Source organism: Capra hircus, chromosome 23 (assembly GCF_001704415.2).
Source record: "Capra hircus breed San Clemente chromosome 23, ASM170441v1, whole genome shotgun sequence".
NCBI classification, from domain to species: domain Eukaryota; kingdom Metazoa; phylum Chordata; class Mammalia; order Artiodactyla; family Bovidae; genus Capra; species Capra hircus.
This window is the reverse complement of record NC_030830.1, coordinates 20,432,542-20,453,562: the sequence shown is the minus strand read 5'-3', so window position 1 is coordinate 20,453,562 and position 21,021 is coordinate 20,432,542. Positions and strand designations below refer to the sequence as shown.

Below are 21,021 nucleotides of genomic sequence, written 5' to 3'. Positions count from 1 at the left end.
TAGACTGCTTAATAATTTTGTCATTAAAAACTGCTCTATGTATTTCTCCTTGTAAGAATGTTAGCATAAATTTCTAGTTATACAATCTTGACATAAAGAAGAAAACACCAAACGTGACTGTCAACTTGATTAATCACAAAAAGAAAACAAAAACACATGCAGCCATTTCCCAGATATGAAACTTGAACCTTATGCACTCTCCAAGGCCCCCTCATTCCTATTCCATTCATTAATTTTCTTACCCACATATAATCACTACCCAGATGTCTAAAAACAAAGTTTGTTCTATGTGTTTACAAACTTTGCATAGATTGAATAGTGCCGTACATAATCTTTTTATTTCACTCGTTTCTGAGATTCATCCAGAACATTGCATGTAGCAGTATTTTGCTTTCATTGCTGGATAGTATTCTATATTATGATCATAGTATGCTTTATTGATCATTTAACTACTGAAGATTTGATCATTTCTATTTGGTTTTGTTATAGTACTGCTTGTATGAATGTTTTAATTTAAATATTTTGATGGGTGTGTCTAGTAATGGAATTTCTAAGTAATATGGAATGCACATGCTAAGCTTCAGTAGGTGCACTGCCTGACAGTTTTCAGGTGGAGGAACCGTTGCAGACTCCCACCAGCCATGTGTGAGAATTCCTTCTGCTCACAGTTTTAATAACACTTGGAAATAATAGTCTGTCTTAGTTTAGATAGTCTGGGAATCTTATAGTAGTATTAAATTGAGAGTTTAACTTGCATTTCCATGATGGCTAAAGTAGTTGAGCATCTTTTTTGTACGTTGATTGGTCATTTAAGAATCAATTTTTGTGAAGCACCTAAAGAATTTAGGACATTTTTATGTTAGATTATCTGCTTTTTCTTCTTCTGGATTTGTAGATATTTTCATTTTCTGGTCTAACTTTTGCTGTAGTAAGTTTTATAAACATATTATCCTGCACTATGGTTTGACATTTCACTTTCTTAATGCTATCTTGTGTTTTAAAAAGTTGCTAATGAAATCTGATTTATCAATGACTTCCTTATATTAGTGCTATTTATGCATTATTTTTTTAAAAAGCTTTTCTTTCCAACCCCCAAATCATAAACATATTCATTCATCAGTGTTATTTTCCAGATGGTTTGATGTTTGCCATTCACATTTATAGTCTTTAAAATCTATGTTTATATTCTCTAAAATTATTTTTGTGAGAGAAATGTCAATATTTATTTTTTATGAATATCCAATTGACAAAGCACTATTTAAAAATAACTTTCCTTTTTTTTAAATTTATTTAAATTGGAGGTTAATTACTTTACAATATTGTATTGGTTTTGCCATACATCAACATGAATCCACCACAGATATACACGTGTTCCCCATCTGGAACCCCCCTCCCTCCTCCCTCCCTATACCATCCCTGTGGGTCGTCTCAAAAAAAAAAAAAATCACTGATTCCTCTCTTCTCTTCAGGATCAAGTTTGTTATAAATCTAGTGTCTAAAATAATGTGGGTCTCTTTCTGGATTCTCTATTGTGTTTAATTATTTTCCTTGTCTATTCTTGTGCCCATAAGACATTTATTATTAATAATAAATCTTGATATCAAGATTCCCAAGTCTTCCCACTTTGTGTGAAGGGGAAAATTATAGATCTATCTCTCTCTCATGAACATAATGAAAAATTCTAAGCAAATTATTAGCATTTGAATCTAAAATATATCAAAAGGAGAATAGATTATGACCAAGGGGATTTTATTCCAAGAATTCAAAGTTGTATTAATGTTGAAAGGTTAATCAATGAAATATACTGTATTAATAAAAAAGGGGGAAAAACCATTGGATCATTTCAATAGGTGCAGAAAAGTCCTTTGATGAAATTCAACATCCATTCATGATAACATAAAAACATAATAACATAATAACATTTGGCATACTAGCATTAGAGGGGAACATTATTAATATGATAAAGTGTGTCTATAAATATTCTACAAGAGAAAATCACTACTTATGCCTAACAATAGCTAGCAAAATTTTGAAGAACCAATGAATGTTGGTTTAAATGGAAATAAATTTTATTAGTTTAAATGGAATTAAACTATGTCCAAAGTCATAGTTAACATGCGTGACCAAGAGACAGAGCCCAAAACTACTGGACCATACATGCAAGGATATTTGAAATATTTAACATCTTGCACCTCTCACATGCATACATCAAATATAAATACCTCTTGGGAAAAACAAGGAAATTTATATTTTTATAGTATTAAAATATGTGAGGTTTTGAAGAGAGGAGGAAGAATAAATTCTATAGGTAAACTTAAAAGATGCTAGCTCTAGAAAGGCCACAGACTGGGAGAAAATATCTGCAAAAAGAAATCTCATAAAGAACTGCTGTCTAAAATACACAAGGAAATATTAAAACTCAACAATAATTAAACATTTCAATTTAAAAAATGGGCCAAAGAGTTTGACACCTCATCAAAGAAGATACACAGATGGCAAGTAAGCATATGAAAAGATACTCCATATCAGGCCACCATGGAAATGCAAATTATGCAAATTAAAACAATGAGATACCACTCTACACTTAGAAACACTGCCAAAATTCAGAACATTGACAACACTGAATGCTGGTGAGCATGTAGAGCACCAGAAATTCTCATTCATTGTTGATGGGTTTGCAAAATGGTACATCCACTTTGGAAGACAGTTTGACAGTCTCTTACAAAACTAAACATATTCTTACCCTATGACCTAGCAATCATACCCCTTGGTATTTATGCAAAGGGGCTGAAAACCTATGTTCACACAAAACCCTGAACATGGATGTTTACAGTGGCTCCACTTGTAAATGCCAAAACTTGGAAACAACCAAGATACCCTTCAGTAAGTGAATAAATAAATAAACTGTGATATTCCAGGCAATGGAATCTTATTTAGTGCTAAAAAGTAATGAACTATCAAACATTGAAAAGCCATAGAAGAAACGTAAATGCATATCACTAAGTGAAAGAGGCCAGTCTGAAAAGGCTACAGTTTATAATGATTCCAACTGTATGATATATTGAAAAGGCAAAACTATGGAGATCAAAAAGATCAGTGTTTGTCAGGCATTAGGGTGGAAGGAAAGATGAATAGGCAGAGCACAGAGGATTTTTAGGACAGTGAAAATATCGTGTATGATACTTCAGTGGTGGACATATGTCATTAGAAATGTGTTCAAACTCATAGAATGTACAACACCAAGAATGAACCCTAATGTAAAGCATGGACTTTGAGAGATAATGATGTATCAGTACAGGTTCATTAGTTAAATCGAATGTAGCATTCTGAGATAGGATGGTGGTAGTCCACGAGGCTGTTTGTGTTGTGGGGTGGCGAGGGTGGGGGGTGGTGTGAGCAAGATGGGGAAGATATATGGACTATGTCTGAACATTTTTCTTAAACTTGCCGTAAAGCTAAGTGAAAGTGAAGGTCACTCAGTTGTGTCAGACTCTTTGCGACCCCATAGACTCTACAGTCCACGGAATTCTCCGGACCAGAATGCTAAAGTGGGTAGCATTTCCCTTCTCCAGGGGTTCTTCCCAACCCAGAAATTGAAACCAGGTCTCCCACATTGCAGCCTGATTCTTTAGCAGCTGAACCACAAGGGAAGCCCCTGTAGCTAAAACTGTTGGGTAAAAGACCAGGACACCAAAAGAGTGTCTAACAGGCTTTTTAATGGCGAAGCGCTCCTGGGTGAGGTTCCTGGACCCAAACGAGGCAGGTCAAGGAAGTCCGTGCCCGGACCATGTTGGGGGTGGTTTTTTTACATTTGTTGCAAGGGATGGTCAGGCTAGATGGATGGGGGTTCGGATAGGTTGCCAGGCTGAGGCGTAGAGGACTGACAGGTCCTTCTACTTGGCTGGGGTGGGGCGGCTTTAGCCGGCGAAGAGTGCTGTCATTGGTCCTTGGGATCCGGGAGGATCTTTCCCTTAGGGACCTTCTCGCCGGCGAGAAAGAGAGGAGGGGCGGCCCATCATGGCCCCCGGGGGTCCGACCTTACAAAAACTGCTCTTAAAAATTACTCTGATGGGAATTTTATAACTTCTTCAAGCAACTCACTTCCATACTCTTTAGGAGAAATAAACTATATATCCGCTGCTGAAACATATCTGGAAAGGACAAGTGTATATCACCATTAATAAAATGATCTATTGCATTACAACCTTTGACAGTGCATGCTTTTTTGTTTTTTTGTTTTTTTAATTTATTTTTTTTATTTTTTAAATTTTAAAATCTTTAATTCTTACATGCGTTCCCAAACATGAACCCCCCTCCCACCTCCCTCCCCATAACATCTCTCTGGGTCATCCCCATGCACCAGCTCCAAGCATGCTGTATCCTGCATCAGACATAGACTGGCGATTCAATTCTTACATGATAGTATACATGTTAGAATGTCATTCTCCCAAATCATCCCACCCTCTCCCTCCCTCTGAGTCCAAAAGTCCATTATACACATCTGTGTCTCTTTCCCTGTCTTGCATACAGGGTCGTCATTGCCATCTTCCTAAATTCCATATATATGTGTTAGTATACTGTATTGGTGTTTTTCTTTCTGGCTTACTTCACTCTGTATAATCGGCTCCAGTTTCATCCACCTCATTAGAACTGATTCAAATGAATTCTTTTTTACGGCTGAGTAATACTCCATTGTGTATATGTTCCACAGCTTTCTTATCCATTCATCTGCTGATGGACATCTAGGTTGTTTCCATGTCCTAGCTATTATAAACAGTGCTGCGATGAACATTGGGGTACATGTGTCTCTTTCAATTCTGGTTTCCTCGGTGTGTATGCCCAGAAGTGGGATTGCTGGGTCATAAGGTAGTTCTATTTGCAATTTTTTAAGGAATCTCCACACTGTTCTCCATAGTGGCTGTACTAGTTTGCATTCCCACCAACAGTGTAGGAGGGTTCCCTTTTCTCCACACCCTCTCCAGCATTTATTGCTTGCAGATTTTTGGATCGCAGCCATTCTGACTGGTGTGAAGTGGTACCTCATTGTGGTTTTGATTTGCATTTCTCTAATAATGAGTGATGTTGAGCATCTTTTCATGTGTTTGTTAGCCATCCGTATGTCTTCTTTGGAGAAATGTCTATTTAGTTCTTTGGCCCATTTTTTGATTGGGTCGTTTATTTTTCTGGAATTGAGCTGCAGAAGTTGTTGTATATTTTTGAGATTAGTTGTTTGTCAGTTGCTTCATTTGCTATTATTTTCTCCCATTCAGAAGGCTGTCTTTTCACCTTGCTTATATTTTCCTTTGTTGTGCAGAAGCTTTTAATTTTAATTAGATCCCATTTGTTTATTTTTGCTTTTATTTCCAGAATTCTGGGAGGTGGATCATAGAGGATCCTGCTGTGATTTATGTCTGAGAGTGTTTTGCCTATGTTCTCCTCTAGGAGTTTTATAGTTTCTGGTCTTACATTTAGATCTTTAATCCATTTTGAGTTTATTTTTGTGTGGGGTGTTAGAAAGTGATCTAGTTTCATTCTTTTACAAGTGGTTGACCAGTTTTCCCAGCACCACTTGTTAAAGAGATTGTCTTTACTCCATTGTATATTCTTGCCTCCTTTGTCAAAGATAAGGTGTCCATATGTGTGTGGATTTATCTCTGGGCTTTCTATTTTGTTCCATTGATCTATATGTCTGTCTTTGTGCCAGTACCATACTGTCTTGATGACTGTGGCTTTGTAGTAGAGCCTGAAGTCAGGCAAGTTGATTCCTCCAGTTCCATTCTTCCTTCTCAAGATTGCTTTGGCTATTCGAGGTTTTTTGTATTTCCATACAAATCTTGAAATTATTTGTTCTAGTTCTGTGAAAAATGTTGCTGGTAGCTTGATAGGGATTGCATTGAATTTGTAAATTGCTTTGGGTAGTATACTCATTTTCACTATATTGATTCTTCCAATCCATGAACATGGTATATTTCTCCATCTATTAGTGTCCTCTTTGATTTCTTTCATCAGTGTTTTATAGTTTTCTATATATAGGTCTTTAGTTTCTTTAGGTAGATATATTCCTAAGTATTTTATTCTTTTCATTGCAATGGTGAATGGAATTGTTTCCTTAATTTCTTTTTCTACTTTCTCATTATTCACGTATAGGAATGCAAGGGATTTCTGTGTGTTGATTTTGTATCCTGCAACTTTACTATATCCACTCAGTCTGCTTTTTTCTCCTATGTTCCCAATGTGAACATCATAATTTGCATAAGAAGGTAAGAAAAGATGTGATTAATATATAGTGGCATCTATCCATGTAGGAACTTCTTTCAGATATTTGGGCTATTTTCAGAGTACATGCAAGGGGCTCTTGACTGTTTCAAGCCCAGATACTGTTGCTGAGAAGTAGGCTTTTCATCCAGGCTTCCCTGGTAGCTCAGCTGGTAAAAATTCCTGGGTTGGGAAGATCCCCTGGAGAAGGGATAGGCTACCCACCCCAGTATTCTTGGGCTTTCCTGGTGGCTCAGATGGTAAAGAATTCACCCACAATGTGGGAAACGTGGATTCAATCCTTGGGTTGGGAAGATCCCCTGGAGGAGGGCATGGCAACCCAACACAGCATTCTTGCCTGGAGAATCCCCATGAACAGAGGAGCCTGGTGGATTACAGTATAGGCAGTCGCAAAGAGTTGCACAGGAATGAATGACTAAGAACAGTACAGCACAGGCTTTTACATCCAGTAGTCATTACATAAAAACATAGAATTTGTAAAACATGGGTTTAGGGAAATACAACCTGTGTAAGGAAGCTATATGATATCCTGCATTCCAACTTGAAGAAAAAAAGGTTCTTCCATTTGGCCTGCTAAGAATAGCTATTACAATGCTGATAAAGATGATTGAGCACCAAGAATAAAATATTTACTGTTTGGGCAACAAGATGTTTTACATAAAACACCATTACTGAGAGACGTACATGTTCCTCACATGTTCAGTTCAGTTCAATTTCTCAGGTGTGTCTGACTATTTGCAACCCCATGGACTGCAGCATGCCAGGCTTCTCTGTCCATCACCAACTCCCAGAGCATTCTCAACTCACGTCCATTGAGTTGGTGATGCCATCCAGCCATCTCATCCTCTGTTGTCCTCTTCTCCTCCTGCCTTCAGTCATTCCCAGCATCAGGGTCTTTTCTAATGAGTCAGTTGCATCAGGTGGCTAAAGTATTGGAGTTTCAGTTTCAGCATTAGTCCTTCCAGTGAATATTCAGGACTGATCTCCTTTCGGATGGACTGGTTGGATCTCCTTGCAGTCCAAGGGACTCGCAAGAGTTCTCCAACACCACAGTTCAAAAGCATCAATTCTACAGCACTCAGCTTTCTTTATAGTCCAACTCTCACATCCATACATGACTACCGGAAAAACCAAAGCTTTGACTAGATGAACCTTTGTTGGCAAAGTAATGTCTCTGCTTTTTAGTATCTTGTCTAGGTTGTTCATAACTTTCCTTCCAAGGAGTAAGCGTCTTTTAATTTCATGGCTGCAGTCACCATCTGCGGTGATTTTGGAGCCCCTCAAAATAAAGTCTGTCACTGTTTCCATTGTTTTTCCATCTATTTGCCATGAAATAGTGTCAAGATCTTCATTTTCTAAATGTTGAGTTTTAAGCCTGCTTTTTCACTCTCCTTCTCACTTTCGTCAAGAGGCTCTTTAGTTCCTCTCTACTTTCTGCCATAAGTGTGGTGTCATCTGCATATCTGAGGTGATTTCTTTGGAAGGAATGATGCTAAAGCTGAAATTCCAGTACTTTGGCCACTCATGCAAAGAGTTGACTCATTGGAAAAGACTCTGATGCTGGGAGGGATTGGGGGCAGGAGGAGAAGGGGACGACAGAGGATGAGATGGCTGGATGGCATCACGGACTCAATGGACGTGAGTCTGAGTGAACTCCGGGAGATGGTGATGAACAGGGAGGCCTGGTGTGCTGCGATTCATGGGGTCGCAAAGAGTCAGACACGACTGAGCAATTGAACTGGACTGAACTGAACAATGTTGATGTAAGAGAACAGGATTAATCCCACTGGGATAACTTTTATGACCACCACAGCAGCATACATCTCCACTTCATTGATCCATGTATCAACACATGATAATTGAAGCATGGCAGGTACTTCACAGAAGTATTCTCCACCTGATATTGACCACAGCGAGGTAACAGGAAAGTCAACACTGTTTGCACCAGAGAGTTGCTGAAACCTGTTACCCAAGCCACCACTGCCAATTGTTGGCATAGCCGAGAATGCATGATAACTGTGTGATGCAGAGGCTGGCAGATAGCTACATAACGATCAAAGGCCATTACTGAGAGAAGGACACATTCAGTGGATCCTAAGCCAAGGAAGATGAATAGTTGAGCTATGCAGCCTCCGTAGCTGATATTTCTCCAGCGGCTCTGTATGTTGACCAGCATCTGGGGGACAGTGGAGGTAGTATAGCAAAGGTTCAAAAAAGAGAGATTAGCCAGAAAGAAATACATTGGGGTGTGGAGTCTAGGATCAAGGCGTGACAAGATAATGATGGCTGAATTCCCAAGGAGAGTCATTATGTAGAAATGGAGATGGCCACAAAAAGAACCATTTCTAGTTTGGGCCATTCAGAGAAGCCCACCAGAACAAAGCCCTTAGAGTGATGAAGAGTGTTATTGAATCTTCTCATTGCTATGACTCTACTTGCTGGAAACACCACAGGCAGATTTTGGAGCTTGATTAGCCTTTGCTTAGAACTTAATGTTGGTTCATGAACCTACGTGTAATAGAGGAACTGGGTAGAGGATGCTGAAACAAATAAAATCATTAATGTATTTCCTTTTATTACCTAGGCAAGAAGAATGAGAGTTAACGATAATATATCTATATTTTAACAACCATATTTTAAGCCATGGCTTTCATTTGGTAAGCACATAGCTAGCTAAGTAGAGGTATTACAAAACTAAATATTGTAAAGGTGTATTACACAATATTCGTTGCAAAAAGAAAGTGTTGGATCTGTTAAGATGGAGAGACACTGAGACTTCATTGGAGCTTCATTAAATCTCTAATTCACTCAATATATTTTTTAACTTATTTTTATTTTCAATTCAGTTCACTTTCTTGCTGATCTTAGTGTGTTTATATTATAGCAGGTGAAATTTACCATCTTTGATAGGCACTGTCAGTTAAAGAATATAAATCCTTCTTTTTAATTACTGTATGCCTCCTTTCTGCTTATTGTAATTAAGTTAATACAGATAAAATTCCAAGGACCAAAGACAATCCCTTATAGAATTCATTTATTATCACATTTAGCTAAGAAATAGTTAGTAGAAGTTAACATAAGTAGGACTAAAATTTTCACTTATTTTACTTATGTTGAACACATTTCTACCAAATAGTATATATTTATATCAAAAAAGTTTTGATATGTATATATATGTTGATATATATAATATATATTTATATTTTAAAAGTTTGTGTTTTCCATGGATGTTTTTACTATTCCCTCCATTTAGCCACAATTCTAAGGATTAAAAATTCTCATAATTGGCTGTATCAAAGTGGAAAAAGCTGTGAAAAATATAGACTCTCTGGTGTGAGTCTTGGATTACATAGATAGTAAATGGCCTATAATTACATAGGTAGTAAATGGTAGTATAAGCATCAGACTCTTTGTCTCTGCCTCCACAAAAACCCTGTATTTTAAACACTATCGTATGTAACCACAGGATTATTCATGAATAAACCTGTAATGTGTGAATAAACATTCACTTAATAACATTTTATTTGTCACAGTGGATGTTAGCTAGTAAAGATATGAAATCTGTTACCTTTAATTATCTGTATGCCTGGATTCAAGGATACTCTTGTCTGAACTTAGAGATGGCGAAGTACATTAAGCAAAACAGGATTGTGCCTGGAAAGAACAGTAAGCTGGTTTATCAGCTAGCACAGTGAAATAATAAAATTAAATAAGAAGTAAAAAGACTAGGGAGAATAAAATATTTTGACATAATTTATACATAATTACTATCCTGAGATCTAATTATTAAAAATCCTATTAAAATTAAGTTCATATAACAAATAATTATTAATACTAAATAAAGGTGCAATTCCAAAAGATTAGCATATAAATGCAAATAAAATTTCATACTGAAAAATTTTAAACATCAGCAATAATTTTAAAGTATATAGGAATGTTATTTTAAATAATATTAATAATATCATTTGTCAACTTCTCCTTAAGAAAACACTTGAGATATAAAATCAATGCACATACATATTTACATTCTAGGATAGGCACTCTGGTATATTTACATGATTTAAAAATTAGAAAAAATAACTTTAATGTTTCAGAATAGCAAAATGTTGAATATAATTTATTGATTAGACTGTTATAGTCAATACAATTAATTACATACATGCAATGCCTATTCATCATTATCCTAATATCTTGGTATATGAAACATGCCTAATATAAAATATGACATATTTTTTGAATATTGCTAAAATACATGTAAATTATGCTTACAAAAGAATGAGAAAACCACAAAATATAATTGGGTTTGCAATTACTAATGATTTTCATTATATAATTATGTTCCACTTTTCCAAATTATAGTCAGTGATTAAGCATTCTTCTTATATGTGTGTGTGTGTATTTTAGTTGCTCAGTTGTGTCCAACTGTTCGTGACCCCTGTCCATGGAATTCTCCTGGAAAGAATACCGGAGTATTTGTTTTTTATGATTAGTCAAATCCATAATATAAATATGCAGAATTATTTGACAAGCAGTAAGGAAAAAAAAAATAAAAGCATAGTGCCCTGATAAAATTTATACTGTTTCCATATATACATCATTCACCATTCATATCGAGATCTGTTTGATATGAATATGAGAGTCATTCTTATGGAAAGAAGAGGTCCTTCTATGGAATATGGAATATTCTATGCATGGATGGTCATGTGGACAGTGAGAAAACTTCCCAAACTGAGAAGGAATCATAATGGGGTGTAAGACTATGAAACAGAAATGAAGTCACCAAAATCAGAATTCAACTAATTCAAAAATTAGTCTGTGGCCAGTTGTAATATTCACCTCTCAAAGGATATTATTCACTACTCCTTTTGGATGGCAGGAAGGAAGCAAGGACAGGAAGAGGAAAGAAAGGCAGGAAGGGATTCTGATTTTAATGTTTCCTGAAAAGAACAATTACTAAGAATATTATTGTATTTATTCTCCAAAATTAAGGAATCTGATGAAACACTGATGGATTTTGAGAAATTCATGTTTATTAAGACCTTAGAGATTACCTTATAAAGGGACTGTGATTCATTACTTTGAAATAACTAGAGGATTAAAATAAGTAAAAATGGTTAAATGATTTTGGAAAGGATGAGTTTATAAAGAAAGTTTGGGTATGTGTACTAGAAAAGAGAGATTGGCAGAAATTCTACTGATCCTCAGAATAATACTCTGTAATAACTCTTATGGGAAAAGAATTATGTACAGTTCTATGAATTTAGAATTAAAATTTAGAATTAAATTTGTTTTATAGGCCACAGAACTATAGTATTACATATTAAATTTAAAGTTTGCTAAGAAAGGCAATTTCAAGCACCTTTGAATTAAGGCAAGTGATAATGTCCCTATTTGGTGGCAAAAAAATATAGTCAAAGATTAATGAATGGTTTTCCCTGAAAGGCAAACATATGTTTATCACTTTATCTATGGGGCTAAATATACTCATTAATGAAGAAAAAGAAAAAGATTTGATTTGCACTCCAGGCAATGATGTTGAGTTTTTACTGAACTCACTCTCTTTTCTTTAGGCATGTTTAACTAATACGCATTTGCAAGGCAGTTGGCTATAAGACCTTTATTTCAAGTAAAGCTAAGAAGTCAACCAAGGCTTTAAACGCAACGTGATTTTTTCATAACTCCTACATTGAATTAGGCCCAACTTACCCAGTCAAGTGGTAAAGGAAGTTGTCTCTTTAAACTCATAAATTACTAGTAAGTTTTGTTGAGTTAGAATATTTTCAGCCTTAGGTTTTTCCATTATTGTTCACTGTTCAAAGCATCTTTCTGCTTTTTTCTCTCTTCCTCCACAGTAAGTTCTATTTATATTTGCCCTGACCTCATTGTTGTTTATCATACGAGTGTAAGACTGGCTAAGGTTTATGGCAAAGGTAACATTTAAAATCACTGAGTCTAAAATTTTTATTTATTTCCCTTTGCATTTATCTGCCTTATATGGTTTTCCCCTAAATGTTTCTTGATTTCACTTGCCTCTGGGGCCTTTGGTGGATGACATAATTGGACACTGACCGTAAGAAGATGAATAAATGCTGTCAATACATGTTGGTTACAGTTAACTCAGGATAGTAGTGGCCTTTTTAAAAACATGGGATCATTTCCAGTTTACTTGGGATTCACTTAGAAACAGTATATGCAAAACATACCTTTTAAAGCTTTCTAAATATCTTTTCTCTAGCTATTACACCAGGTTTTTCCACTGAATCTAAGTTGACTAGTCATAAGGGTTAGGGAAAAAATTGATATGACTTGGTAAGATCCAATATTGCAAAAACAGTCTCAAAAGTAGATAAAGGCTGTGGGGAGATCATTAAGAGTTGATGGTTTCTTTCTTTGTCCTGTTTCACCTGTGAACTTTATGACACTGTCCTCTCGTCACTTCCATCTCTGAAATCTTTGAAAGGCAGAAACAGTCATCCTTACTTCTCAGGTCTTCTCTTCAAAGATCATCTTGTCCTGACCCAAAATTCCTTAGTTAGTGCCCTTCTAAGGGCAGCTTTGACATCCTTGTTCCTCAGTGTATAGATAAATGGATTGAGTGTGGGTGTGACGATTCCATAGAAGAGCGCCATGATCTTCCCTCTGTCCCGTGAATAGCTAGAGGGAGGCTGGACATACATAGTGATGGCTGTAAAGTAGAAGAGAGAGACCACCAGCAAATGTGAAGCACAGGTATTAAAGGCCTTCCAGCGACTTTCAGCAGAGCGGATTCTCATTACTGCCCGGGCAATGAACACATAAATGCCCAGGATGAGGGAGAGGGGCACCAGAAGTAGCAAAGCCCCTAGCACATTGAGCTCAGCCTCATTCACATGGGTATCTGTACAAGCTAGTTTCAGAAGAGCAGGAACTTCACAGAAGAAATGGTCCATCACCCTCTGTCCACATCTTGGGGTCAACACGGTGAGAGTGGACTGAACAAGGGAGTTAGCAAAGCCACTAATCCAGGTCCCAGTGGCCATGTGGATACAGCGCCTCTGGTTCATGATGATTGGGTAGTGAAGGGGCTTGCAAATAGCAGCATAACGGTCAAAGGCCATGATGGCTAGAAGTATGCATTCCGTAGAACCCAAGGCCAAGGAAATATAGAGCTGGGCAACACAACCACCATAGCTGATGGTCTTTTCTGGTCCCCAAAGGTTGACTAGCATCTGTGGGACAGTACTGGTAGTAAAGCAGAGATCCAGAAGGGATAGATTAGAGACAAAAAAGTACATGGGACTGTCCAGCTGGGGATCCAGGCGAGAAACTAGGATAACAGAGATATTTCCAAACAGGGCAGAGATGTAAGCCACCAGAAAGATTACAAAGAGTGGTGTTTCCAGCCAGGATCGATCAGAAAATCCCAGTAAGATAAAATCATCTAGTGAGCTCTGATTACTGACCCACATATTGGCACTGATAGGAGAAATTCCAGCTGAGACCTCTAAACACCCACTTCTCTAAGGATGGGAATCAATGATAAAAGGAAGCCACTGGAAACTAAAAACCAGAGATGTTAAGACGAAACTCTCATTTCTGCTTTAATCTGCATCTATATTCCAATTATGATGAAATATTAAGCCAACATTATCAGTATAATGTTGAAAGATTATTAATAAAAGAATAAAAAGAACCAGCAAAGTAACTGGGAAATTTTCCTTATGTGATGAATGTCTTCTAGTTAGTTATCATTCCTTTGGATTTTGTTGTCTTCTCTTCTAAAAAGTTTCAATAGAACTACCATCAACCTTGCTTGTCATAAATATTTAACAAAAACATCAGAGTATAGATGAAAACAGATTGTAAGAAGGCAGAGTTTCCCAAATATAGGTTGAGCAAAGGACAGCATGAAGAAGGCAGGTGGATCAGCAGTCCAGGGGGAGCCAAGGCATTTTGGTATCTTCATCTTCCTCAAACTGATCCTAGTCAGAAACATCACAGGAACTAAAGCATGTCATAGATTTGGCACAGTGAAAATATGGCATATCAGGACTCCTTTTACCTCTTCCAAGCATTAGTGCTGATCCTATTAAGAAAATTTGAAAGTAGGAGGAAGAAACAAAAAATTCAACCAAATAACATACACGCAAAACAATCAAGCATTGGAAACTTGCTTGCTCTGAAATGCTCCTCAACAGATACCTAAATAAATTTGATCAATTTCTAACCTGAGTGAAAACACCAAAGAGAGCTTCGAATACTTGGCTCCTTTAAGTAAACTTCTCTTATTTTTATATACAAATTTCTAATTCCTCAAGATAATTATGAGCACATTAAACATTTCCCCCCTCCCTTCCTTCTTTTTTTGTTTTCTTACTTATTAATTATAATATCTCTACCATTTGAGTTGCCACTATCTCACTCTTCCCCCATTGAAATCACACGATTTCTTTATTATAGATTTCTGAAGGAAACTCTGATGATTAATTTTTTATTCTGTAAAATCTCTTTAGGTTTGATTCACTGGTTATGGCAAATTTTGCATTTTAAGTTACTTTATAAAAGACATTTTCCTTCTTCCTTCAAATCCCAGTGATTCCTTTTACTAGATGAGTGATTTTAGAAATGTCATTTAATCCTTTTGTACTTCAATCTTCTTTTCTCTAAAATGAGCATAATTATATGCATCTACTTAGAGAAGGCAATGGCACCCCACTCCAGTACTCTTGCCTGGAAAGTCCCATGGGTGGAGGAGCCTGGTGGGCTGCAGCCCCTGGGGTTGCTAAGAGTCAGACACGACTGAGCAAATTCACTTTCACTATTCACGTTCATGCCTTGGAGAAGGAAATGGCAATCCACTCCAGTGTTCTTGCCTGGAGAATCCCAGGGACAGGGAAGCCTGGTGGGCTGCCGTCTATGGGGTCGCACAGAGTCGGACACGACTGGAGTGACTTAGCAGTAGCAGTATATGCATCTCACAGGACTAATTGATTTAATGTAAACTCAGTTATTTTCATATGCTAATAATTCAATAACTGATTTCTTTCCAAAATTATGAATTCCCTAAAACATTGGACTTTCCTTATTTGTGTGCATCTATAAAGTGTTGAATGGTATTTGTAACAGATAATCAATAAATACTGACAGATAATAAATATGATGTGACTACTAGGAAAATAGCCCTGGAACCTGTGATTACTTATTTTTCTGATTCTCTTAATTGGCCTTACATTATAATCTTCTTGTGTCCTTAACATGGTAGAATTATTGGATTTAGTTGGTCAGGTTTTTTTTTTTTTTTTCACATTGGTGTCATTGAGCTGTAGAATTAGACAGTGTGTGGGGGGGGTGAGTGACAGTGAGAAATTATAGGAAGAAGGGCTTGCTTCATAGACCAAAGCTCAGAATTGTTAACTCTAAAACAGAGCTTCTTACCCATCTGTCTCACACTTCAGATTTCTTTGATCTGGTTATAAAATCACAATTTTGGGGGGATCCTTATTGTCATCTTTGAATTACAATTGCCGATGTGTCATCCAAGTTGTCAGACTGGACCAACTATTCTTTAACATTGTCTCTTGCATTTATCCATTAAATTTATATCTACACAGAAAAGTTAAAACAGACACAGTGAAAATAATTCAGTGTTCCATGGCTTATAGTTTTCAAAGTGGTCTCCTCATTTACAATGGCCCTCTCATCTTCAAAGCACCTTAACATGTTTGTAGAACAGTCTTTCCTTAGTTCAAATCTGATCATGCACGCACATCTCAGCTCAAAATTCAGCATCTCCACATTGTAACACATTTTATTAAAATGCAGACTTAGATTCAATGCCTCCTATAATCATGGCTCAAACCATTCCATTTTATCCAAACTTTTCATTCTCCCACTGGTGTTTATATGAGACACCGTTGATGCTTTCCATCCTGTAAGGGCCATTTCAAGTACTAAAGTGTTCCAAATTATTCCCCACTCTCCTTTTTTTCTGTCCCTGACTTGGGAAGATCTCCTGGAGAAGGAAATGGCAATCCACTACAGTATTTCTTGCCTGAAAAATCCCTTGGACAGAGGAGCCTGGTGGGCTATAGTCCATGGGATCACAAAGAGTTGGACACAACTGGATGACTACGCACTCCTTTTCTAATTCTCTAGAGCACTTTACTTGTAATTCTCTTTTGGTACACTCCATATTTTATAAAAATTATATATATATATGCAATTTGTTTTTGTTTCTGTACCTGTCCTATTTTCCTGACCAGATGGATTGTATACTCTTAAAGAATAAGCATGTGATAGAGGTAACAGTGTATGTTAAACATAATAAGCATTTACTACATTTTAATTTCCTCTTGATGAAAGTGAAAGAGGAGAGTGAAAAAATTGGCTTAATACTCAACATTCACAAAACGAAGATCATGGCATCTGGTCCCATCACTTCATGGGAAATAGATGGGGAAACAGTGGCAACAGTGTCAGACTTTATTTTTGGGGGCTCCAGAATCACTGCAGATGGTGACTGCAGCCATGAAATTAAGACGCTTACTCCCTGGAAGAAAAGTTATGACCAACTTAGATAGTATATTCAAATCAGATACATTACTTTGCCAACAAAGGTCCGTCTAGTCAAGGCTATGGTTTTTCCAGTGGTCATGTATGGATGTGAGAGTTGGACTATAAAGAAAGCTGAGTGCCGAAGAATTGATGCTTATGAACTGTGGTGTTGGAGAAAACTCTTGAGAGTCCCTTGGACTGCAAGGAGATCCAACTAGTCCATCCTAAAGGAGATCGGTCCTAGTTGTTCATTGGAAAGACTGATGTTGAAGCTGAAACTCCAATACTTTGGCCACCTCATGTGAAGAGCTGACTCATTTGAAAAGACCCTGATGCTGGGAAAGATTGAAGGCAGGAGGAGAAGGGGATGACAGAGTATGGCATGGTTGGATGGCATCAATGACTCGATGGACATGGGTTTGGGTAGACTTGGGGAGTTGGTGATGGACAGGAAGACCTGGTGTGCTGCAATTCAGGTCTCAAAGAGTCAGACATGACTGAGCAACTGAACTGAATTGAACTGAACTGAATTAACCTTAATTCAATTGAAACCAACAACTGTGAACCTCTTCCCTTTGGATTTCCTATATGTTAAATTATGTTAGCACCCTTGAATTTATTATTTTTTTCTTTATGACCTCAATCCATTTCATTGCTATTTCATCACAACAGAACCAAGATACACTTTTTCATTTCATACCCCAAAACTAAAGCAGAGTTTAAATATACCCTGTTTTACCCTTAGAGCAAATATTTTAAGGCTTTTCTGCTCATTCCCCAAATAATGCAACTAATCAATCAATAAATACATTTATTTTACTTATCAAAATCTTTTGATTGCCACTTCGAACTCCACACTGCTTGCATGATAATTGGATCAAGAAAAAACTATAATGTTAAGGGAAATATAAGCAGTAGGTGAAATATTAGTAGGACTACTTACATGGTAAAATTATATAAAAATGTTTCTGGAAATTTTCAAGTGCCTGTGAACTTCTATGGAAAATCAAGTTGATTATCTTCTGAGACTCCCCCTTATAAATCCTATCCTTATATGTAGAATAACACTCTTCATTTAATACTGGTCTTATCCACTGTCTTTTCTTCTCCCATTTTTTTTATCATATGATAGTGGGACTTTAGAAATAGAATCTTGCAAATATGATTATGCTTGGCATTATATTTTATTTGCAAAGAGATGGCACAGATATCATTGCCAGTTGATTAGAGAATTATAGAAATAAAACATAGGATCCTGATTCAACATTGAGAAACATTTTTATCTTTATACATAATGTCTGAACCAAATTTTGCCTCATCCATTTTGACCAAAGAAAAATCACTCACATGTTGCAGGGTTACTTTATAGAAGGATGCCCCTCAATGAGCACATGAGTATTTCCAATTAGAATCATAAAAGATACAATTATAGAATTCACCCTCTCTGAATTGCTTTCTTGCTAAATAAAGACTCAGGATCTCATTTTGTAGTTACCTGCACTCAGACACTATTTTCAAATCTAAAGAAAGCTGAAAATTTTCTCCTACCTTTCACAGATTACTGCTCTGCTATTTTCCCAATCTTTATTATTTTCTCTTATATCCCTCTAAATGGATCCAGCATGCCTTTAAGTTTCTAAGATAAGCTTGGACTGTTATGAATAAAATCAAATCACATACTTGCTCCAGGAAGAGTAAAAATTTTAAAAGGAAAATATGTAGCATGTTTTATTGGTTTTCAGAATACATGACAGCATTCCTAAACATTGAAGGCATATTGAAACACAGTGACAAAATAAGTGATGATAAAATGATAGCAACAGATAAGTAAAGAGGGGGAAAATGAAGAAAGAAAATAGAGAAAGAGGGAATTTCCTGGTGGTCCAGTGATTAAGACTCTGTGCTTCCACAGCAGGGAGTATGGGTTGGATCCCTGGTCAGGGAGCTAAGATCTCTCATGCTATGTGGCAAGGACAGAAAGAAAAAAAAAAGAAAAAAGAATCGATAGAATTATTTAGAAAAAGAAAGAAAAATGGGAATGAGAGAGAAAAGGTATACATAGACAGAAAGAGCATACTGTTTTGTCCGACACATTGCCGATGATCAGTTAAATGTGTCTTCTGAATATACAACAGGAGAGAGAAACAGAAAAATATAGAATGCAAAGATTACAGGGGTGAGTCCAAATCCAGTAGTTGTTAATTTGCCTGGAAAGGGCTGGGGGGAGTTTTTGCCTTTCTGGTTGTGTATGAAAACTATGGGATTAGTAGAGCTTAATTTGTCTAAATAGGAAGTTAAAGGAAATGCTGATGAACCCCCCAGAGGATGAGAAAATGCAGCTGGGAAGACAGAAGAATCTGTGCTTCTCCACAAATAGGACCTGCAAAGGAATGAAAGGGCAGCAAGAAAGAAGTATCTTAAAACATGGCTTAGGGAAACGTTGGCCATTTTTATAGATGTTTGCATCCTGATATACTCTTTAACAACTTCATAAGCATGATTCAAATATAATATGTTATGACAAAATAAAAACAATTCATTTCACCTCTAATTTATTTCAGATATTATCTGAGGATCTTTGCTGTGATCTCAATGCCATGCTCTCTGCCTATTGGACTCCTCTGTTCTAAATTGTCATAGATTTAAACAGTCTGATTTGTTTGAATAATAGGACCTTCAGAGCTTAATTGCTATCTAGACAAAATCAGTATCTTGTTGTTCACAAACTGCAATACAAAAAGTAGTTTTAATCTAGAGAAGTGATAAGAAAAAACACACCTAAAAATATTTAAATGAAAATATAAAGTCCCAAAGGTACCTAACACTAATAGTAAATTTATATTTTCCCATAGCTTTCCTCATAATAAAATAATGTATACCTAGGATTTAGAAACACCAGAATATATCAAATTTCCCATAAACATATATGTAACCATATATATATATATATATATACACACACCCCCATATATATTTGCTTTGGTACTCATATAGCAATCTTCCTCACATGTATGTTTGTTTTGTTATCATAATAACCTTCTAAAGTAAAAAAGTTTTTTTTAATGATAGAAGAGAAGAAACTCAAACAGCAAGAAGTTACAGGACTTACCCAAGTATATAAACCTAGAAAATTCAGAAGCAAAAATTTGAATAAAATAAGATTTTGAATCCTAGGTCTGTACACTTTTCCTAATTTCATTGTTCTCCTCTCAAACAAAAATATATGCATCTGTGGAATCAACCTTTTAAAATTAAAAGAAAATCACTTAGCATTCTACTGCTGAATGGTCCTTTACTCCATCTTATAAAGCAACCAATGACAGAGCAAGGTGACTTCATTTTTTACTGTCCTTTACCTCCCCAAATTCCTTCTGCACTTACTTGAGGTTGAGTTGTAAATTCATCAGTTGTTCAGTGCATAACAGAGTGGGGGGAGTTATGGAGACTGTCCTGTGGCTGAAACATAATACCATAATACCCAGACCTTGGTTTTCTGTTTGCATTTCTTCTCAGTTCTGCAGAGTTTCAGCCAGGCTCTCTCTGACCTACTGGAGGGTCAACTTTAAGAAGCTAACTCCAATTTAAGGTTATCCATAGAATTCATAGATCCACAGGAAGCTCTCCCAGGAGTTGTCATACTATTCCTATCTTGGCTCATCCTTCCATTTAAAACCTCTGAGATTCAGGCATAATTAAGCATTTATACCACCAGCATGTCCAGGAGAAAAAACCAGAGGGACTAGAAGGTGAGACAACCGCAAAGACAACCAGGGAAATGTTTCTAATGATACCCAAAACATTGGGCATATCAGTATGGAGTCATTTAAGAGGAAAGCCAAATCAATTCCGCATAAGAACTTAGTGGTTGTTGATATTTTATATTAATAATTATATTAATACATAATACATACCTTATGACAGCAATCGCGCATCTGCGGATTAGCACACTGGGAAACCAGAATTGAAAGAGACACATGTACCCCCAATGTTCATCGGCAGCACTTGTTTGTAAACAGGACATGGAAAAACCTAATGTCCATCAAGATGATGGATAAGAAAGCGTGGTACATATACACAATGGAGTATTACCAGACCGTTAAAAAGAATTCATTTGCTCAGTTCTGATGAGATGATGAAACTGGAGCCGATTATACAGAGTGAAGTAAGCCAGAAGAAGAAAAACACCAATACAGTATACTACACATATTATAA

The 21,021-nt window shown here is 36.5% G+C and overlaps 1 protein-coding gene and 1 pseudogene across 1 annotated transcript; both read right to left on the bottom strand.

The window, feature by feature from the left end:
- Nucleotides 3,715-8,697, bottom strand: LOC108633426 (annotated as a pseudogene).
- Nucleotides 12,780-13,724, bottom strand: LOC108633425 (olfactory receptor 2B6-like). The gene has a single exon (XM_018038646.1). The coding sequence runs from the start codon at nt 13,722-13,724 to the stop codon at nt 12,780-12,782; it is 945 nt and encodes a 314-aa protein (XP_017894135.1).